This window comes from Suncus etruscus, chromosome 1 (genome assembly GCF_024139225.1).
Source record: "Suncus etruscus isolate mSunEtr1 chromosome 1, mSunEtr1.pri.cur, whole genome shotgun sequence".
NCBI classification, from domain to species: Eukaryota; Metazoa; Chordata; class Mammalia; order Eulipotyphla; family Soricidae; genus Suncus; species Suncus etruscus.
Window position 1 is genome coordinate 166,665,367 of NC_064848.1, and position 21,765 is coordinate 166,687,131.

A 21,765-nucleotide genomic window follows, 5' to 3' on the forward strand; every position below is an offset into this window, starting at 1 on the left:
AGAGCCAGGAATAAGCCCTGAGCACCACTGAGTATGGGCCTAAAAAACAAAAATCAAGCAAACAACAGCAAAAGCAATCTTATCTCTACAAGTTAGAATAATGAGTGAAAATATGGGTTGTAGAGATAGCACAGCAGTAGGGCATTTGCTTTGTAAGCAGCCGATTTAGGATGGATGGTGGTTCGAATCCCAGAAACCTGAAATTCCATATGGTCCCATTGCTCCCTGTGCCTGCCAGGAGCAATTTCTGAACACAGAGCCAAGAATAACCCCTGAGGGCCACCGGGTGTGACCCAAACTCCCCCCAAAAAGAGTGAAAATAATAACTGATGCTATCTCTTGTAATTTTGGGGGGGTTTGGTTTTGGGGTCACACCTGGCAGCACTCAGGGGTTACTCCTGGCTCTATGCTCAGAAATCGCTCCTGGCAGGCTCAGGGGACCATATGGGATGCTGAGATTCAAACCACCAACCTTCTGCATAAAAGGCAAATGCCTTACCTCCATGCTATCTCTCCGGCCCCTCTTGTAATTTATTATAGAATACAAATACTTTTATTTGTGGGAGGTGCCAGATGGTGCTCAGGAGACCATATAGAGTGCTGATGATGGAGCCCAAATCAGCCATGTGCAAGGTAAATACTCTGCAAGGTAAATACACTCTGTACTTTCCGGCTCCACAAATACTTTTTATTGGCATTACTATTGAGTTACAGTGAAGTGGCTAAGTATATCTGCTTAAGAAAAAAGAAATTTGGACCAGATCAATAGTACAACCAACAGGTAGGGTGCTTGCCTTGCACAGAACTGACCCAGGTTTGATCCCTGGCATCCTATATGGCCCACAAAGCACTGCCAGGAGTAAACCCTGAATACAGCCAGATGTGGCCCCCAACCAACAAAAAAGTAAAAAAAAAAAAGTTGGGGCCAGAGAGATAGCATGGAGGTAGAACGTTTGCCTTGTATGCAGAATCCCGGCATCCCATATGGTCCCCCAAGCCTGCCAGGAGCAATTTCTGAGCACAGAGCCAGGAGTAACCCCTGAGCGTTGCCAGGTGTGACCCAAAAACAAAAAAAAAAATTGTTGGGGCCAGAGAAATAGCACAGAGAAACGGCATTTGCCTTGCATGTGGCCAGCCCTGAAAGGTCCCGGTTCGATTCCCAGCATCCCATATGGTCCCCCAGTCTGCCGTGGGGGTGGTTTCTGAGTGCAGAGCCAGGAGTAACCCCTGAGCCATCGGGTGTGGCCCAAAAACCAATAATTAATTAATCAATCAGTAAATAAAGTTTAAATAAATAAATAAAATGTCTAAATTGTAAAGAGAAATTCATGCTAAAGCTCATTTCTTTTTTTTTCTTTTTTTTTCTTTGGCTTTTCAGGCCACATCCGTTTGATGTTCAGGGGTTACTTCTGGCTAAGTGCTCAGAAATCGCCCCTGGCTTGGGGGGACCATATGGGACGCCGGGGGATCGAATCTCGGTCCTTCCTTGGCTAGCGCTTGCAAGGCAGACACCTTACCTCTAGCGCCACCTCGCTGGCCCCTCTTTCTTTCTTTTATTGTGGATAATGGGGGTTTTAAATCATATCCAGAGTTGCTCAGGAGCTGGAGTTTAGGGGACCAGGGATTGAATTGGGGTAGGTCACATGAAAGACAAGTACCTTAACTTCTATACTACCTCTGAACCCTACAATTAATTTAAAAAGGAAGATACCTTGACATTACAGAGGTCATTGCCTTCAGTGAAGGTGAATACAGGAGAGCTTCTAACTCTAGGCTGCTTTTGAGGTTAAAGCTACAATGACACTTCCTGTGTCAGGAACTCTTTTTTTATTTTTACAGCATGTCATCTTACAGAAATGTCATCTTAACTCCAAACAGATGATTCCGTGCTTTGTTTTTCACATTATTATCTCCATCCGAGTGGCCCAGGGAAATGTATGTATAAATACAAAACATACCGAAAGTTACATACACACTGTATTTTATCTCAAAAATCAGAAATAGATCTCAAAATTGTTGAGGCTGTTGTCTCCTTCCTGTCTTCAGATCCAGTGACTGGAGACAGAGCATCCCGTCTCTATTTTTCCTGGCTCCTTGAACTCCCTGGGCTGGTTTCCTCTTCCTTTACCATTTGGAGATGTTTAATGGAGTGACACAAAGGGAAGTGAGCGCATGTGTGGTCTGAGCTGCTCTCTAATGATCTATCACCTGCAAAGTCCATTGCAGGGGACTTCCAAGGGCGGTCTGGGCTGTTTTACTGTTTCTTACTTCCTCAAACTTATAACTAGGTCTTTAGTTGAAGAGTCAAATATTCTCTCAAAATTCTCTATCAGAGTTCTTCCAACTGGTTTTGCATAATTAGCTGACCAAAGTTAGTCAGTTTGGATCTATTCCTTTGTCATTGGGCTGAAGGACGAGTCACTGCCTCAATCACCTCTGAGCACCTCCCCCTATCCACCAAAAAAATTGAGAAAAAACATTGGGTTGTTTCCCAGTTTGCAGTAAATTCTGATGCTCTTAGGTTATACTAAAGGACTAGAAGCTCCTAATGGACAAGTCCCCACTATACCACATGCTGGCAGCATAGAATAACCAGGTGTTTCTCATTTTCCCTCATCAAGCATTGTATAAAGAAAAAAAGGGAAGGAAGGAAAGAAGGGAAGAAAGGAAGGAGGAAGGAAGAGTATATATATATATTAATATATATATGATATATATATATTCATATATTCATATATATTCACATATATATGAAGAGTATATATATACTCTTCCTGAGTATATATATACTCAGAGTATATATATATAAGAGTATATATATTCATATATATATATGATATATATGATATATATATATGAATATGGAGGAGCAAGAATTGGGGAGAAAAGGAGGTAAGTTTGTGAATAATGTTCTGTAGTTCACTATTATCTGTATGTCAGTTGCCTTAGTTCCAAAAATTTTCTCTCCTATTTCTTCTCCTTCACTACCACACTGGCTGTGCTCAGGGATACTCCTAATGAACTCAGGAGACGCTATGGGATACCAGGTTGACCATGTGTAAAGCAAATGCCCTAACCACTATTCTAATCTCTCCAGCCCCTAAGTAATTTTTTATTTTGGGTTTTTTTTTTGGGAGGTTCACACTCAGCGGTGCTAAGGGTTTACTCCAGGCTCTGTGCTAAGAAATTGCTCCTGGCAGGCTTGGGACCAAATGGGATGCCAGGAATTGAACCAGGATGTGTCCTGTGTTGGCTGAGTGCAAGGCAAACGCCTTACCACTTGCTATCACTCCAGTCCCCTAAGTAATATTTTTATGTTTTATAAAATTAATCATTTTTGTATTTTGGACATTCTATGTTCCAGTACTAATTCTACCACCAGTGTCGTTTCCCTCCTACTGGGTTCCCGCGTTTCCTCCCCCTCCACTCCCGTCTCCCCGCATACACCTTGAAAGGCATCTTCTTTCAGTGTGGTTGTTATAGTTGGAATCTGTTTTTAGTGTTGTTGACTCTGTGGTTTGGACGTTCAGCATTACCATTTCTCTACACCACTGATGTACCTGGGTCCCTTTGACCCCCCCCCCATTGCTTCCTGTCTATCACTTCTCTCCCTTTCAATGTTTTTCCTTTCTTCCCTCCCATCAAGTTTCTTCTCTTTTTTTAAGTGGGGGTCACACCCAGCAGCACTCAGGGGTTACTCCTGGCTCTATGCTCAGAAATCACTCCTGGGCAGAGATAGCACAGCGGTTTGTCTTGCAAGCAGCCGATCCAGGACCTAAGGTGATTGGTTTGAATCCCGGCAGCCCATATGGTCCCCCGTGCCTGCCAGGAGCTATTTCTGAGCAGACAGCCAGGAGTAACCCCTGAGCAATGTGGGTGTGACCCAAAAAACAAAACAAAACAAAACAAAAACAGAAATCACTCCTGGCAGGCTCAGGGGACCATATGGGATGCTGGGATTAGAACCATCGTTCTTCTGCATGCAAACACCCTACCTCCATGCTATCTCTCTGGCTTCGAGTTTCTTCTTTTTTGATTGAGCAAAAATAGCTCAATAGCTCAATAGCTGGATTATGAGTACCCAAATATGAAGTCATGGTCCTAAGAATTTTTAGAAATGATTTGATTTTTGATGGGGCTGGAGAGATAGTTCAGTCTCCAACATTCCCTATGGTCCCCTAAGCACTGTCAGGAGTGATTCCTTAGTGCAGAACCAGGGATCAACCTGATTCAAAAAGTCAAAAACAAAGAAGAAAAATATTTTTTTTGTGTGTTTTGATTGTTTGGGAAATCACTCCCAATAGTGCTCTGAGTTTACTCCTGGATCTGCACTCAGGGATCAATCCTGGTAAGGCTTGGGAAACCTTATGTGTGCTGGGGGTTGAATCAGGGTGGGCCACATGGAACGCAGGCTTCTTATCCCTGTATTATCTCTCACGCCCTTTATTATTTTTCTTCATGGTGTCAGATATCAAACCCAGAACTCACACATGATAGATAGCTGTGCTACTGTTGAGTTACATTCCTTGCCCCACACCAGGCATTCTTTTGCTCTTTGTTCTTGAATGACACTCAGGAATGCTCAGGGCTTTTTCCTGGTTCTATGCATAGAGATCACTCCTGGCAGTGCCTGGGGACCATATGGGATACTGGGGCTCAAATGAATCCATGTTGGCTGCATGGATTTCAACAAGTGCTTAAACTCCATGGGATTTCCCCAGGAATTCTTTTTTTTTTCTTTTCTTTTGGCCACACCCAGCGGCACTCAGGAGTTACTCCTGGTTCTGTGCTCAAAAATAAGTCCTGGCAGGGTTGGGGAACCATATGGGATGCTAGGGATCGAACCCTGGTCCATTGAGTACAAGACAAACACCCTACTTGCTGTGCTATCGATCCAGCCCCTCCTAGGAATTTTATTTTGGGGGGCACACACCCAGTTGTAGTCAGAGTTTACTTTTGGCACTCAGGGATCACTCCTGCGCAGACTCCGGGGACTATGATGAGTGCAAGGGATCAAACCCAGGTTAGTCTTGGTCAAGTGCTCTGCCTGCTGGCCCTTTTGCCAGGAATTCTTTTTTCTTTTTAGTTTTTGAGTCACTCCTGGTGGTGCATAAGGGGAGCAAGGGATTGAACCCAGGTTGGGTATATGCAAGGCAAATGCACTACCCACTGTACTATTTATATTTCCAGCCCCTCTCCAGGAATTTTTAATTCCAAGTCTCAAGACCTAGTTTTCAGTAAACATCTGCCCTCTTAAAATTGCTTTACTATCTGTGAGGACAGGACGGAGCTTCCTATCAAAACACGTGCTCTCTTTCTGAATGACAAAATGAAATTTTAGGGCAAAACTCTTAGCAACACACAGTACTGGGTGTCCTACTGTATCATTCAATGACTTGATCTAAACCTGGGTGTGTGAACTGGTCTATACGCTGCCTATTTTATTCTGATCTTTGGCACTACTTCTATAATACCAAACACCCAGTGGCTGAGAAGCCAGACACAGGAAGAAGCTTTTGAGTTTCCACGGATAGCCTTCCTGAATAATTGAGCAGAAAAATCATGGTAATGTGAAACATTCGTAGAGTACTGAGTTAATTCTAGCCAACCTCTTTGTACTTTTGTTTCCTCTGGTCCCAGATGTCTCTCCAAATCTGGAGAAGAAGAGGCTAAGTCATAGTGTAAGGGATTGAACATGGGTCAACTGTAGTATGAAGACAAACACCCTAATCCCTGTACTATCTCTCTAGATCATGAAGTTTAGACTTTTTTTTTTTCTACTGAGAGAAAGTCCATGTCTGAGGAGAAAAACAGCTCTGGCTAGGGATCTCTTGTGTAAGCCTCTAGAATGATATTAGGGAAAGTAGCTCAAGTGCTTCAGTGTGAGACTCCTTAAGCCAGGGCCTGGCAGAAGACTCAGACCTATTCTTAAATCGACCTTGGGACCTCTCCAGCAAGGCTGGAGGTGCTTGATTAAAACCTCAGACTAGAGACCAGAACTTTAGCACAGTGGGTAGAGCATTTGCTTTGCATGAGGCTAACCCAGGTTCAATCTCCGGCATCCCATATGGTCCCCCAAGCCTGCGAAGAGTAATTTCTGAGCACAGAGCCAGGAGTAAAGCCGGAGCAATCTCCAGGTGTGGCCCAAAAGACAAAAAAAAAAAAAAAAAAAAGCCTCAGATCTAGCACATGTCAACTTGCAAAGCTTGTCTGAAAGGAATCACTTTCCCATTCCTGCCACAGACAGCTCCTTTGCCGCTCACCCTACATTTGCTCTTCACAGCACTCGCTGCCTTTCTCATTTTCACACCGGAACCACACAGTCTTGCGGCCCAGGAGTCTAGCAGAGTACCACAGTCACAAAGAGAAATGAGGGAAGTGGGACCCAGACACAAACATCCTGTCCTCAACTGCATCGAGTGGCTCCAGCTTCTCTCCACTAGCGTCACAGAGCTGATGACGGATGTGGGACAGAAAGACCCAATGATGCGGAACTCTTCTCTTCTCTCCTATAGTCATTGCTCTCAGAGTCTTTAACCATGCTCGGCTTTGGTTGCTGAGGACAGTAACAGGAGACAGATGGATAATCCTTGCCACTGAGCAATAGAACATGGAATATGTTGAATAGAATTGGGCATGAGTTTTACTCAGGGTAAAGTGTGCACCCTCTGGCTGACAGTTCCAGCTCTTTCCACAGAACAATGACAGAGAAGGGGCAGAATCAGTGGCCACTTAGCTACTTGCCCCATTCCACCTTTCTAACCTTTCAGGAAAGGACCTGCCTTGTTCGGTGCTTCTTTGCAGGACTCAAAGGCGAGGGACCTGTGACCTGGACTCATCTTGTATATGATCGCTTCCAACTAAAGATCTCCTCTAGATTGGAAGAGGGAGAGACCTCCCGCTTCTGCAGGGCTCCCCAACGACGCCGACCCCCTAGGAATGAAGTTCGACGCCTGCTGAGCCCCTTCATCCTCTCTTCTGTCCGGAAGAACTCAGTCAAGGCTCGGAAGTACTCCAAGATGACTTCGTGGCTCCAGGCTGGCAAGGGTTCCTGCCGCAGGAAGCCACAATGGCCTCCGTGGCAACTGAGCAAGAGGAAGAAGTAGGGGTTGCTGTGAAAGAGTTCAGTGGGTAGATTGTGGTCTGGGGGGCCGCACACAGGGTCATCAGCACTGCAGACACACAGCACGGGCACAGCTGCCTCATCCACATCCCGGAGGGGGTCATTACGGTCCCAGTAGGTGTCCCAGCTGATGGGGAAACTCTTAGTGTGGCAGAAGAGGGTCTCCTCCAGCTCTTTCAGGGAGCGGCTTTGGAACATCTTTCTCGTGTCCACGGTGTCATCCAGGGCAGTGGAGTACCTGGCAAGTTGGATAGGGCAGAAAGAAGAGAAGGAATTAGGGGGGAAAGAAGCATAAGTAACAATGTCAACCCTCAGTCAAGATTCTGACTATAGACACTTTCTTTGGCTTTAAAAGTGTTTTTTTTGGGGGGGGGAGGGTGGGCTGAAGTACTTGGGTAGTTGTTTGCCTTGCAAGCAGCTGAACTAGGTTCAATCCCTGGCATCTCATATGGTCCACTGAGCACAGGAGGGAGTGATTCCTGAGCAGAGTCAGAAATAACCCCTGAGCACTGCTGGGTGTGGTCCCAAAATTTAAAAAAAAAAAAGGTATCTTTATTTGCTTCTTTATTATGTTTCATTGTGGTGGTCTCACCCAGCAATGCTGCTTGATGTTCCTGAGTCTCTTGGGTCTGAACCCAGAGCCTTGCATGTATAAGGCTTGCACTTTACCACTTGAGCCACACTCTACATGGTGGTGGGCTTTGTTTTGTTTGGGGGGCCACTCCTGGCAGGGCTATATTTTTTTTTGGTTTTTGGGTCACATCTGGCAGCACTCAGGGGTTACTCCTGGCTCTACACTCAGAAATCGCTGCTGGCAGGCCTGGGGGACCATATGGGACGCTGGGATTCGAACCACCAATCTTCTGCATGAAAGGCAAATGCCTTACCTCCATTCTCTCCGGCCTCTAGGGCTATTCTTGACTTCACACTTAGTGGTCTCTTCCAGTGGTCCTTAGGGGACCTTGCTACACCAGAGACTGAACTAAACCAGGGCTCCTGCAAGCCAAACTCACTCACCAGTCCTCTGAACCATCACCCCTGCCATGGACTGTTTTTAAAACTTTCATTTCATAGCCATGATTTAAAATTAAGAACTTTCACATAAGTTGCAGCTTATTGGCTTCTGATGAGGAAATGAGAAGAACTAGCAACCTGGCTAGTTTTCCTCAAGCACTTCCCTAAGGCTTTCTCCTGACTAGGCCTATCATTCAGGCATACTGAGCTGTGGAGGGTTCTTCCTAGCTTCGCTCCTGACACTTTCCAACAGTTGGATATAAACTGTCACCCCCTGAGCCCACCCAAATGAACTCACTAGCTCAGACTGTCCAAACCAGCAGGTGACATCGGCTACACACATACCCTCCCTACTGCTGTCCTTAGCACTTGAGTTTAGGTGATAATTGATGGTTTAATAGAAAATCTAGGGGACTGGAATAATAGCACAGTGGTAAGGTGGTAAGGGTTTGATTCTTGGCATCCCAAATGGTCCCCTGAGCCTACCAGGAGCGATTTCTGAGCACAGAGCCAGAAATAACCCTTGAGGGTTTCTGGGTATGGCCCAAAAGCAAAACAAAGAAAGAAAAAAGAAAAAAAGGGGCCGGAGAGATAGCACAGCGGTAAGGCGGTTGCCTTACATGCGGAAGGTCGCTGGTTCAAATCCCGGCATCCCATATGGTCCCCCGAGCCTGCCGGGGGTGATTTCTGAGCGTAGAGCCAGGAATAACCCCTGAGCATTGCTGGGTGTGACCCAAAAACCAAAAAAAAAAAAAAAAAGAAAAAAGAAAAAAAGCAAGAAAGAAAGAGAGAGAAAGGAAGGAAGGAAGAGAGAAAGAAAGAAAGAAAGAAAGAAAGAAAGAAAGAAAGAAAGAAAGAAAGAAAGAAAGAAAGAAAGAAAGAAAGAAAGAAAGAAAGAAAGAAGAAAGAAAGAGAAAGAAAGAGGCCCGGAGAGATAGCACAGCGGCGTTTGCTTTGCAAGCAGCCGATCCAGGACCAAAGGGGTTGGTTCGAAACCCGGTGTCCCATATGGTCCCCCTTGCCTGCCAGGAGCTATTTCTGAGCAGATAGCCAGGAGTAACCCCTGAGCACCGCCGGGTGTGACCCAAAAACCAAAAGAAAGAAAGAAAAAGAAAGAAAGAAAGAAAGAAAGAAAGAAAGAAAGAAAGAAAGAAAGAAAGAAAGAAAGAAAGAAAGAAAGAAAGAAGAAAGAAAGAAAGAAAGAAAGAGAGAGAGAAAGAAAGAAAGAAAGAAAGAAGGAAAGAAAGAAAGAAAGAAAGAAGGGAGGGAGGGAGGGAGGGAGGGAGGGAAGGAAGAAAGAAAGAAAGAAAGAAAGAAAGAAAGAAAGAAAGAAAGAAAGAAGAAAGAAAGAAAGAAAGAAAGAAAGAAAGAAAGAAAGAAAGAAAGAAAGAAAGAAAGAAAGAAAGAAAGAAAGAAAGAAAGAAAGAAAGAAAGAAAGAAAGAAAGAAAGAAAGAAAGAAAGAAAGATCTAGAGTTCAGTGGGTGAAGAGCAGCTTTGCATCAAGGAGGGCCAGGTTCAATCTCCGGAGCACCACATAGTACCCTGAATTTGGCCAGGAATAATCCCTGAACACAAAGCCAGGAGTAGCTCCTGAGCACCACCAAGTGTGACCCTCAAAACAAAGCATTAAAAACATAACAAAAGGGCCGGAGAGATGGCATGGAGGTAGGCATTTGCCTTGCATGCAAAAGGACGGTGGTTCGAATCCCGGCATCCCATATGGTCCCCCGAGCCTGCCAGGAGTGATTTCTGAGTGTAGAACCAGGAGTAACCCCTGAGCAATGCCGGCTGGGACCCCCCCAAAACAAAAACACAGCAACAACAAAAACAGCATAACAACAACAAAAGCCACTAATTTCCTGCCTGAAGTTGATAGAGGAGTGAATTTGACCCGTGGGTCAGGCACTCCTCAAGAGAACAGGGTGGTGGAAAGATGTGAAAGACTTACGAGGTGAGTTACCTAGTTGGGGGAAGGGAGAGCTTTACTTTTTCCACCACTATGGTGAGGTCCTGGCACCCTCACATGAATTTCAGAATGGATGGCTCAATTCTGAGTGGAACAATTAAGCCTGCACCAGTTGAATTTGGATGTGTGTCTCCTGCAAACATTCAGAGCCCTGCCCTGAGGTTTCAGTCCCAACCTTTCACTGGCCTGGCTGTTCCTAAAAGCCCAGGTTTCTTCTTTAAGTCCCTCCCCTAAATTTATAGCTGCTTCCTAGGATCATTCAGTACTGGTACCGCTAATTTGGGGACGGAAATGGTGGCAATTAAGTTGTCTGAGAACACCTTGCACCACTGTTCCAGCGGCTCTCCGTTGCCATGGTAGCACTTTAGTCTGCTGCTGGGCTCAGGGTTTGACCTTCTTAGAACAGGAGGTAAAATCATTTCTGTCTCATTTCACCCAGAAGTAAGTGAGTCTCAAGTGGATTAGTCAATTTTTCTGGAAATTCAGGAGTTGAGTCCAAGTGACCTCAGATCCCAGGTCTTTCTGCCATATCACACTGTTGCCAAAGTGTCTTTCACCTCATTCTACCAACTCCCAGGAAAGAGAACGTTGCCAGTAAGCCCTGGTTCCTCCAGGGAAGGCCTCTGAGTGAGACCTTCTCAGTGGAAAAATCTGACCTGTTGCTCTAATCCAGGCACCTTCCTCTTAGAGATTCAAAAACACATTCGATTTTTTTTTCTGCTTTGGTTTTGGGGCCACATCAAGGCTTACTCCTGGCTCTATGCTCAGGGGTTATTCCTAGAGAAACGGGGAATAGGGAATGAGGAATGGGGGGCCATATGTGGGGCTGGGGATTGTACCCCAGTCATTCAGGAGTGCAAGGCAAGTAAGTGCCTGTTCCCTGCTCTATCAGGCCCCGTTATTTTCTAAACGTCGTTGGTAGCCACTATTGAATCCATACCCAGGAATGTGTCAAATGTGTCGTGTTTGAAGAATTTTGATAAACCAAACGCCACCAATACTTGATTCCTGTTGAGTTTCTCCAGGTTCAGAGGCAATAAAGAAACACTCTGGACAGCTAATGAGTTGGAATTGCTTCCGGAGCCTCTGCTGCTGGGACCAGCTGTGCAGTGATCGGTAAATGTCAGGCACTGCGTCGTTCAGTGTGGCAGGTGCTTGGGTTGCTAGGACACGGTGGGGTTGAGGCCTGAGTGGCGGAGGCCGGGGAAGGAACCAGTCTGCTCTGGCACAATGATGCTTTCCATATGGCTCTTCCTGAGCATCGCTAGGAATATGAGCACTGAGCTCACAGCCTGGAGAAAGCCCTGAGCACTGTCGGGTGTGCCCCCCAAACAATCAAACCCCCTCAAAGCGCAAGATGCGAACTTGGCCCCATCACCCTGAGCTAGTTGGATGCAACCCAAGTCTCCCTCAGCTCCGGGCCTCCCCTCCCTCGGCCCTCTGCCACCTCGGACACCCACCTGCTGAGGGCGATCTTCTGGTAGAGCAGGAAGCCCCGCTCGTAGGCCCAGGGCAGGCCGCTTTCGAACCACTCGCGGCAACGGAGCACCGGGGAGATGCAGGCGGCGCCCGTCACGTAGCTGGAGGAGCCGCACTCGCCCAGGTAGGACAGCAGCAGAGCAGAGCCCGAGCCCTCGCTCACCGCGAAGAGCGGCGCTGCGGGGTGTCGGAAGCGGATGTAAGTGACGGCCTCTTTGAGGTCCGACGGGTCCCCGAAAGGCTGCAGGCGGGGGTGGACCAGCGGGCAGCCGTGGTGGCCGCGACGGTGGAAGATGACCGGGTAGTAGCCACGCTCCAGGGCGAGCAGACAGAGGCCCAGCACGTTGCGGGTGAGACGCCCCCACGCATTGGGGATCACCAGCAGCACCGCGGGCTGGCTCCCGGCGGGGACACGGCGGCTCCGCTGGCTGTAGGGGCCCACGACCCAGTCCAGCGCCACCAGCCCGTCGTCCGCCAGCTGCAGGTACTCCCGGGCCAGTTCTGGGCCCGGGCCCGCCGGCAGCACGAAGTGGCAGAGGGTCTGCCAGTGCGGGCCCGAGAGCCAGGAGGAGCGCGGGCCGGGCTGGAGCGCCGTCGAGCGGCGCAGCGCGCGCAGCAGGCACTGGGCCAGCGCCGACGGCTTGCAGAGGAGACGGCAGCCGCCGGGCAGGGCGTCCCCGGCGCCCCCGAGCTCGGCCTCCCAGCCGCGGCCGCCCACCTGATCCTGGCGCTCCGGGCTCCGGGCCCCGCGCGCGCCCCTCGCTCCGACGGCGCGTCTCCCCGGGCGCCGCAGCCGGGCGGCCAGCAGCAGCGCGATGAGGCCGAGCGCCGCCAGGAGCAGGGCGAGGGCCGCGCCCCAGGGCGGCATGGCGCAGCTGAAGAGCCCCCGGCGGGTGGCGGGCTGCGGGCGGCGGCGGCGGGCCGTCCCCTCGGTGTGCTCCCCGTTCGGCCCGAGGCTCCGCCCGGCCGGCCGTGACCGCTGCCCAGGGCCCTCCCGATTGGCCGCGGCCCCGCAGAGGTTAGCCAGTTCGGCTTGGCTCCCCTCGCCCGCCCCCGCCGCCCCCGCCGCCCCGGCCCTTTGTACAGCGATTGCGACAAGCCCGAGCCTCGGGAGGGGAAAGGCGCCAAGGCCTCGGCCAGCGAGCGGGCCGGAAGGGAGCGGAGTTCGTGGCCGAGCTAGAGCCGCGGGGAAGACGACGCCGCAGCCCGAGGCCGGGGGACAGAGATGCGTTTGAGCGCTGCGCCGGTCCCCGCCCCTCCGTCCCGCGAGGAATGCAGCTCGCAGGGGGTGTGGAGAGGAGGGAGGAGACCCTGCGCGACCGCGCCCATAGGGTCCCGCGGCGGAGAAGGGAGCAGGAGCGAGAAGGGGATGAACCGCGCGCTGCTCCGGGCGCCTGCTGGGCATCTGCCGCCGTGGCCCCCCGCGAGCCGCCAGCCGCACCTCCTGCGCGCGCTCGCCCTTCGGGGTCCAGCTCGCGCCTCCAAGCGCGCCAAAACTCCATGGAGCAGCGGAGCCCGGATCATCGTCCGCTCCCACCCGACAGCCAGCCAGCCAGCCGGGGTGCGGGGTCTCCAGCACCCGGAGGCCCGCTTTTTCCTTCGTCTGCAGCATCAGCGACCTAAGCCTTCTATCGCCCCTCTCCAGCCTCCCGAAGGCTCCCTCCACCCACCCAGACCTGGCTCAGATAAAGGAAATCACCCAGAAAGGCCCCACCCACACCCCAAAACATCCTCACGCCTCGGAGGATACTCTCAGGGACTGGGAGGTCTCAGGGCTGTCGACCCTCTCTGTGCGACCGTGCAAGGGGACTCCCTTTGGCTAGCCCCTCAATAACTGGCACATACTCGGGGGACCTGGGAAGTCACAGGCAAGCGAGAGCCCTTCTCGCTCGATTTCCAAATAACACGCTCTTTCTTGTTGTCGTCGTCAAGTTTGGGGCTGGGCACGTCAATCCTCACCCTCCACCCACATTCCCGTCTTCCCTCCAAACCCTGAGTCAGGTCAGGGGGAGCACGCGGAGAGCGGAGCGGAGCGGGGCCAGCAAGAGGCGTCCAGCCTCATTCCCCGCCTGGGGCGAGGCCTGTGTCTCCTCCCCGGGGCTAGTATCTCCCTTGGGCTGCAAACGGGCGCAGGACAAAAAAGCAATGGCAAATGTGGGCGGACCACCAAGGAGCCCTGGAGAGGTGGAGCTGGAGATCCTCCAAGCGCTCGCTCGGGGTTGCGAAGGCAGCAGCGCCGTCGAGGGGGTTCCCTTTCCTTCCCTCGGTGGGATTCCGTGCTTTCGCCCTTCTCTCTCCTCGTTACAGTTCTCACTGCCGAGTCTGAAAGGGGGGTTTGTCAGGGAAGGTTACGTCCACGGGGATCCCAGAAGGGGGCCCTCCGCTTCCCTCCTCCAACTCGGGCTCTGCGGTGCGTTCTGCAGTGCACCGAGGCCCAGTGGGACGAGAGCCTGGAGAGGGCTCCGCAAAGGAGGTCCCTGGCCGGCTGGGTTCGGGATGCGAGGGCCCGACTCGCACACCCCACTTTTCCGGCTACGCGGGCCGGACGCTTGCGCGCGCAGTCCCGGGCCGGGGCGGGGCGAGCGAGGACGACGTGGGCTCCGGGACTCGGGGCTCAGGGGCCGGGCTGGGCGGCGCGATCCCTGGCTGGCTGGGCGGGCGGGATGGCGCATCCTCCGCTGCCGGCCCCGCTGCTTCTCCTGGCGGCCACGGCGGGCCTCTTCGCTCCCAGTGGGGTAAGGCGGGCCCGCTCCCGGGAAGGCGCGTGTTTCTCGGGATCTCCGAGCGCTTTGCTGAAAGTTTGTCCTGGAAGGAGTGGCGCGTGCCCCAGGAACCCAGAATCCTCCCCTAGGGGTGCGGGTCTGGGGTGCAGGAAGGGAGAGGGCTGGGCCTCTGGAAGCCAGCACGCCTGCCCGTCTGCCTCTTGGACCCGCAGGTGGAGGCTGAGCCAGGGGAGGAGGCGGGAGCTCGCTGTGCCGAGGACCTGTGGCCTTTGCCTCCCCAGGTAGGACCCTGGAGGGCGCCGGGAAAGAGGGCGGTGGGGAGGGAGCGGTCCTTCTGCAGCCTGTCTACACCCGCCACCCTCACCCTGAGGGGACCAGTGTCAGCTCCTCTCCAGTCCCCATCTCCGACTGGAGACTTGGGCCTGTTGTCCCCTCCCAGCCTCGGCACAACGTTCCCCTGCTGCTCTGAGCGTTTTTTTTTTTTTTTTTCCCCATAAGTAGGTGTCACCAAGAGTGACTTACACCCGGAGGAAACCTGGACGAGTAAGTACAAGTGGGGATACTTTTGGGCTTCTTGCACGCTTCCTCCACCTTTTCTGTTTGCCAACCCCTTTATCAGGGGAGAAGTAATATTCTTCCCCTGGGTCCTCCAGTTCCAAGACCTGGATCCCAAACCTTCTGTCTTATACAGTGCAGACAGAAAAGCTTTGAGTAGCTGACTGGTGGCAAAGACTGCGCTGCTGGGAATAAGGAAAAGACAAAACAAAGCCCCAACCCCCAGCTCCACTTGGGACTCTGGGACACCTACTGTCTCTGCTAATGAGGATTAAGCTATGTGACAGTAGAAAAAGTACAAATCTGTATGACAGGGGTTCTCAAACTTTATTTAAATAGGGGGCCAGTTCACTGTCTTTCAGACAATCAGAGGGCCAAACTATAGTTTAAAAAAATACTATGGGGGCCGGTGAGGTGGCGCTAGAGGTAAGGTGTCTGCCTTGCAAATGCTAGCCGAGGAAGGACCGAAGTTCGATCCCCCAGCGTCCCATAATCATCAAACGGATGTGGCCAAAAAAAGAAAACCAACAACAACAAAAATACTATGAACAATAGTGGCCCACAGGCCTCAGTTTGGGGACCCATGCCTGAGACTAAGAGGAAGAATCTTGGTGACAGAGTCAGAAAGGACTGAGAGACAGAGGAAAGGAAGTGAGTCTGAGAGTACGGCACACTTTGAACACATGCACTGCAGCCTGGGACAAGTTGGCAGCTAAGTAGGACAGGCATCAGCGGCAAAAACACTGGGAGGGGGGCCAGCATGAGAGATAGCATGAAGATAGCATGAAGGTAAGGTGTTTGCCTTTCATGCAGAAGGTCATCGGTTTCAATCCCGGCGTCCCATATGGTCCCCCGTGCCTGCCAGCAGCAATTTCTGAGCACGGAGCCAGGAATAACCCCTGAGCACTGTCAGGTGTGACCCCCCCAAAAAAAAACCCACAAAAAAAAAAAACACTGGGAGGGACATAGAGGACTTCTGCTATGGTATGAGGGATGGGACAGGTTAACAGGCTACAAACTAATTCCTCAGGGCCGGAGCAATAGTGTGGCGGATAGGGTGCTTGCCTTGCACACAGCTGACCTAGCATCTTATATAGTCCCCTAAATTCTCCCAGGAGTGAATCCTGAATGCAGAAAAAGTAACCCCTGTGCATCATCAGATGTGACCCTCCCCAACCCCCCCCAAAAAAGAACAACACACAAAACACCTCCAAATAACTTGTAGTTTATGTCTGACTGTCTGTCTGGTTTTTGTAATCTTGGTTGTTTTGTTTTGGGGGTACACTCAGAGATGTTCAGGGCTTATTCCTGAATCTGTGCTCAGGGATCAATCCCTTCTAGTGATGCTTGAGAACCAAAAGCAGTGCTGAGGATTCTATTTTTGTTGCCAGTATTCAGAGAACTTCCCTGTTCCTTGGTTTTCTTTTTGAAATATATCTATTTTTTTCTGATCCTTGTATCTGCAGCCAAGAGTCCTCTTGCCAACTACCTGCTTCCTTTCCTCAAACAGCCCTTTCATTAAATCTTTGCACTATTCAGAAATCCTCAATGGTTTCATATTTCTTACTTTATCAGACCCTACCTGATTCAATAAGCTTCCTCTTCAAACCGCTGGTTCCCTTTCTGTCCTGATACATATATGTGAGCCTCAGGTTGGCTTCCACTGCTGAATCTTTGCTTTTATTTAGTTTCCTCCATTCCTGGCCTGTCATGCCCTGAAGCAAGTAGCTTTCTGTCCTCTTGCCCTCTGTTCCAGTCATCTTCCAGAGTCTGCTCTCTTTACCTGTGTTTATGGTCAATCTATATTCATACCTTCTCCAAATTCATATCGTACTTATAATAACTTGTCTCATAGTTAATGAGTCACATATGTCTTGTTTGTTTATTCTCTCGTTTGCATTTATTCTATTTCCCTTACATTCCCTGAAAGCAGAGTCCAAGAGTTCTCTTCTGGTATTTTCGACAGCATCTGGCACATGGCACAGCATTGAGCCCCATTCAAAGGATAGTTAATAATTGATTAAATGTTTCCATCCTGGAATTGTATATATGCCTGCTGCTTACTTTCCCAGATAGTTAGAAACAGGAGTCCTGGGCTCCAGACTGGGGACTGAGGATCTATAGAACCTTCTTTTATTGTTTTGTTTTGTTTTTGGGTCACACCCTGCAGCGCTCAGGGGTTACTCCTGGCTCTATGCTTGAAATCACTCCTGGCAGGCTTAGGGTACCATATGGGATGCCAGGATTTGAACCACCATCCTTCTGCTTGCAAGGCAAATGCCCTACCTCCATGCTATCTCTCCGCCCCCCTTTTTTTGTATATGGAAAAATACGGTATAGTCATAGTATCAGGGAGATGGCTTAAAGGGTCAGAGTGCATCATTTGATCCTAAATTCAATCCTCAGCACCCTCTGGTATCCTGATCTCTGATGGCTGTGGCTGAAAAATCAAAATAAAGTTTGGTTTGAGCCTGATAGGGTGAACTTGGCATGTTGTTATGGGAATTGTATGCTTTGAGAAGGACCATTGATGCAGAATAAAAGCAGCATCAGAAGAGGGAAGCACAGCTTGCCCTGTGAATGGAGGGTCACCTGACCCTCCTGGAGTCCCTGTCAGCTGGTGGTCAAAATGATGAACCATGGCAGTTCTCTAGGAGGGACCTGGGTCTGACTTGATGTTCCTGTGCCTTTCCTCAAGGCTGAGGATGTCAGCTTCCTCTACCACCCATGTGCGCACCCCTGGCTGAAGCTCCAGCTTGCTGCCTTGGCCCACAATTGTGTAGCACAGTCCTCACTGGCCCCTAACTCCAGTCTCTCTCAGGATCGGGTAAGTGGTGAGCAAAAGGCAATGGCTTGATCCTGAAAGAGGCTGCAGCCAGGAAAAGGAAAATTTGGAGCATGACTCTTGCTTGCTTGTCACCTTTCTATCAACAGTTTTGTCCTATTGCAGCCCCTGATGCTGGTAGCCTGGGGGATGGCACTGGAGTTGGCATGGGTAGAGACGGCCTGGTTGAAGAGATGGTGCCAGCAGAGGAAGCAGAGGGAAAAGACCTGGTCCCGCTCTGACAGTCTTTCTGTACCCTTTCCTTTGGCATTAACCCTAGGAGGAGGAAGACCTTGCCAGAGAGGGTGTGTCCAGGTGAGGGGTGCTGGCCCAATGTGGGTTGGTGGAAGGATGTCTGGGAGATAGGGACAGAAATGGATGACAGCTGCTCTAATTGCAGGCCCTGCTGTTGGCCTTTATTCTGGGAAGTTGGAGACGGCCTGGTACAGCAGAGCCAGGACAGCTCTCTCCCAGTGGAGCCAGGACACGGAGGTTGCGGGCTGTGCTTGGTCTTCAAACCACTCTTGCTGCCCCAAGGGTCCCTCCGACTTCCACGCAAAGCTTGGAAGCCAAGCAGCCCATTTTGGGAGCCGGAGAAGGGGATAATAATGCCCCCTTGGTGCCCACTAGCCCTCTGCTGCTAGGAGGGCCTAGAGGCAATGCCAGCACCCCAAAAGACACTCGGGGGTCGCAGGAGAAGAGCGGCCCAGGAGGCTGTGTCTGTCCAAATCATGCTTCCCAGGCCCCCAAGGCCGCAGCACCCCCTCCCCGGGTGGCCCCGGGCCCAACCCCGCGCACAGAGGAGGCCGCCTGGGCTGCCATGGCCCTGACCTTCCTGCTGGTGCTGCTCACACTGGCCACGCTCTGCACCCGGCTTAACCGCAACTTCCGACGTGGAGAGAGCATCTACTGGGGACCCAGCCTGGACAGCCAGGACACGGTGGCCGGTGAGAAACACCCCGCATGCCCTCTCCTACAGGCCTTGACCCCAACCCTCATGCTTCCTTGCACCCTCCCACCCCATTCCGTGCCCATAGATGTGCTGAAAAGACGCCTGCTGATCCCCCCACGCCGGGTCAAGCGCTCCCGTGGGAGACTCCTCCCGCCCACACTGGACAGCAGCTGCGACGGGGACAGCTCCGACGACTGACCATGGCCCAGATCTGCCACTGTGGCGGGCTCGGCTCCGCCTCCCACCCCGGACCGGACCGCGACCTCTGCCACGTGGAGCGTGCGCAGAGCCTCCCCCTCGTGGTCAAGGGGAGCGTTGCAAAGACGTTTGGAAGGGAACAAACAGGCTGCTGGAGCATCTTTGAACCCAAACTCCCAGTTATTTCTAATTAAATTATTTTGGTAGAATTTGGAGTTGAGCTGGTGCATCTGCCACAGAAACGTGCGCACAGGACAATCTTCGCCCTCCATTCAGGCAACTTTAATCCTAGCGCTTGACTCTGTTTTGAGGTAGGGACTTTTTATTTTGGTTTTTGGGTCACATCCCGTGTCGCTCAGGGGTTACTCCTGGCTATCTGCTCAGAAATAGCTCCTGGCAGGCAACGGGGGACCATATGGGACATCGGGATTCTAACCAACCACCTTAGGTCCTGGGTCGGCTGCTTGCAAGGCAAACACCGCTGTGCTATCTCTCCGGCCCCGAGATAGGGACTTATTTTTCCCCCCTTCCCCTGGTAGGGACTTTTTAATATCTCTTAAGAGACTCCCCAGGGCTGAAATAACAGTATAGTGGGGAAGGCATTTGACTGGCATGCAGCTGACTGGATTCAATTCCTGATACCCCAAGTGATCCCTGAACAAAGTTGTTCTTTGCTTCCCAGTTTGCCCAGGTCTCTCTCCCTTTCACCACTGCTGCCTCCTCCCAGTCTCCAGTTCTCTGCGCATCAGAAAGAGCACATGGTCACTTATTTATTTTTGATACAAATGTACATGACACAAGTTCTGACAGCCCACCCACTGCCAAACAGGTAGAGCCTGGCCCCTAAGGGCAGAGGCGGGATGGGAGGAGAGTTGGTGGTTGCTGCCATCGGCTGCTCCAGGGTGCCCAGGTCGCGGCCCAGGTTCCAGGTACCCAGATACCACAGGTGCAGATGCTGGCCTCTTAGAGGTTACAGGGAGGAGGTGTCATCTGAGTAGGGGACCCCGGGGAGCCAGCCCCAGGCTCAGGTGCTCAGGTCTTTGCCCCAGCCAGCACTTGGTCCCCCTCCTCGAGGGAGGGGGAGGGAGGTGGAGAAGTGGTTCTTGTTAAGTTCATCAAGGAGTAGTAAGAGTGAGGGGGCGGGCAGGGGAGGTATCGGGCAGGACCCCAGCTATTTGTCCACCACGTGGCTGGCCCCAGGACGGGGGTGGGGGGAGGTTTGGTCCTGCTGCTCTGTTCCCCTCTCCCCTCACAAAGCTCCGGATGGGCCCGGCCTCGGGAACGGCACTGCCGCCCCGCACACTCATACGCAGGCACACGGGGACACGCAGTTACCACGACGTTAAAATTAAGGGGTTAAGAGGGAGAAATAAAAAACGAACAAAAAAACAGAAAGATTTTCCAGTGTTTGCTGCTGGGGACCCCGGGAACACAGGTTGGTGCCCTAGGCAGGGGTCCTTTGGCATTAAAGGAGAGCAGCAGGGGGCTGGTGGCTACAGGGCGGGGGACACCCACAGATTATATACAAAGGAGGGGATGCCCCCGCTCAACCCCCAATAGGGCTGGACTGGCTCATGGGGGGGTGGGTGATGTAGGGAGAGCTGCCCTACTTGGAGTGGCCCCACCGGACCGGACCCTTTGCTGGAGGTCCCAGAGGGCAAGGAACTGGAGTGATGCCTTGCAGGCCCCTGCACGCTAAAGAGGAGGGGGATGCTATGTACAGGGGGGAGGTGCATGGAATGTGGGGGACAGAAGCTCCTGCCACCCCACCTCCCCATCCTTGGGGTTAACGGGGGCGGAGTGGGGTGGGGTGGGCGGGCACCAGGGTGCCTGGCTACCAGGGGACAGTGGCAGCACTAAGGGCACTTGCGCCAGCGGCTCTTTCGGGGGTGGGGATTAGTGTCTGGAGTGGCCCAGCTCCCGCAGCTGGAGAGGTCCGGGGGCGGGCAGGGTGCGGGGAAGAGTGGTCACTGCTTCTTCTCTCGGGTGGTGATGGTCACCAGCTGCTTGGCAGCCTTGGCGATGTCATAGGCGCACTGGATCACCTGCTGAGTCAGCAGCTGGAAGTCCACGGGGGCGCCAGACTCCGGGGGCACGGTCTTCCGGCACTCGCTCTGCAGTCTGTAGGCGCTGGCGTTCAGCAGCCGCAGGGAGCTGCGCACAGGCTCCAGGGCTGGCCTCTGGCAGGAGAGAGGAGGCAACTTGGCCTGGGATTCGGACCCTGAGCCCTTCACAGTGGCAGGGCACGGTGTTGGGGATTCTCCCACCCACCAGCTGTCTCTGCGTGTGCCCACCCCTGCCCCCACCTCTGTACCTTTGGGAAGAGAGAGGCCATCTCAGTCACAGCCAAATGGATCTTCTCTGAGCAGGGCACAAAGCTGGGGGGGGGGGTTTGAAGAAATGAATGAAAGCTCTCAAGGAAGGCTCTCTTGGCAACCCCAGAAAATGCTAAAAACCTGCATGCACACCCCACCCACTTACCTGTCATGCTTGAATTCCTGGGCAGCCCGCAGTAATTCCTGAATGTTCTTAGTGACCTGCTCTGTCTTCAGGATGACGTCTTCTGTGCTGGGAAGCCCAGGGTCCAGGTCTCCGTCCAGGCTCTCCAACTCCGGGTGGAAGTCTTCTTCCTTGCCCAATTCCAGAAACCTCTTCCCTTCAAGTCTGAGGCACGGGGTTAGGAAGAAATAGTCCAGCCATGAGATGAGACCGTTGGCTTCCTCCCTCCCTCAGGAACCCTGAGGTCTGTTCAACCTCCTTCCCCCGAGGGGCCTCACCCAAGCAGCTGGTCTCCACTCTGCGTGTTCTCATAGTCACTGTCGGCACCACTGCCATGGCGGGAAAGCTTGCTCTGGAGGACACAGGAAAGGGGGCAGGCAGGTGAGGTGCCTGTATGGGGCCCACAGCTGCCCGCCACCCCAAGTCTCCCA

General features: G+C 52.0%; 3 protein-coding genes across 6 annotated transcripts in view; 1 reads left to right on the plus strand and 2 right to left on the minus strand.

The window, feature by feature from the left end:
• GIT1 (GIT ArfGAP 1) overlaps nt 1-21,765 on the minus strand; it is a 195,184-nt gene that overhangs the window by 156,022 nt on the left and 17,397 nt on the right. For 2 of the 4 annotated variants that reach the window (XR_007494842.1, XR_007494843.1), the window contains exons 18-21: nt 21,613-21,686; nt 21,317-21,499; nt 21,150-21,213; nt 20,723-21,015 (exon numbers count right to left, since the gene is read on the minus strand). Coding sequence is in view for 2 of the 4 variants with exons in the window: in XM_049771514.1 (XP_049627471.1) it covers nt 20,803-21,015; nt 21,150-21,213; nt 21,317-21,499; nt 21,613-21,686 (534 nt within the window). In the remaining 2 variants the exon portion in view is untranslated. Of the gene's footprint in view, nt 1-19,591; nt 21,016-21,149; nt 21,214-21,316; nt 21,500-21,612; nt 21,687-21,765 lie in introns of those variants that run through there. The other 2 variants (XM_049771514.1, XM_049771506.1) reach the window with 1 other exon arrangement.
• Nucleotides 6,592-12,451, minus strand: ABHD15 (abhydrolase domain containing 15). The gene is made up of 2 exons (XM_049772004.1): nt 11,565-12,451; nt 6,592-7,361 (listed from the first exon to the last, which is right to left on the minus strand). The coding sequence occupies exons 1-2, from the start codon at nt 12,449-12,451 to the stop codon at nt 6,836-6,838; spliced, it is 1,413 nt and encodes a 470-aa protein (XP_049627961.1). The 3' UTR covers nt 6,592-6,835.
• TP53I13 (tumor protein p53 inducible protein 13) lies at nt 14,247-19,044 on the plus strand. Its single transcript, XM_049772267.1, has 7 exons — nt 14,247-14,318; nt 14,519-14,587; nt 14,808-14,849; nt 17,560-17,688; nt 17,812-18,000; nt 18,086-18,632; nt 18,723-19,044. Exons 1-7 carry the CDS (start codon nt 14,247-14,249, stop codon nt 18,833-18,835), a joined length of 1,161 nt encoding a protein of 386 aa, XP_049628224.1. The 3' UTR covers nt 18,836-19,044.

What these genes read in the sequence shown, in the direction of transcription:
- TP53I13 (XM_049772267.1), top strand. Translation starts at nt 14,247, where the DNA reads ATGGCGCATCCTCCGCTGCCGGCCCCGCTGCTTCTCCTGGCGGCCACG. An exon ending in TGTGGCCTTTGCCTCCCCAG is followed by an intron (nt 14,588 to 14,807) that starts GTAGGACCCTGG and finishes CCCCATAAGTAG; the next exon opens with GTGTCACCAAGAGTGACTTA. An exon ending in CCAGTCTCTCTCAGGATCGG is followed by an intron (nt 17,689 to 17,811) that starts GTAAGTGGTGAG and finishes GTCCTATTGCAG; the next exon opens with CCCCTGATGCTGGTAGCCTG.
- ABHD15 (XM_049772004.1), bottom strand. Translation starts at nt 12,451, where the DNA reads ATGCCGCCCTGGGGCGCGGCCCTCGCCCTGCTCCTGGCGGCGCTCGGC. An exon ending in CAGAAGATCGCCCTCAGCAG is followed by an intron (nt 7,362 to 11,564) that starts GTGGGTGTCCGA and finishes CCAACTTGCCAG; the next exon opens with GTACTCCACTGCCCTGGATG.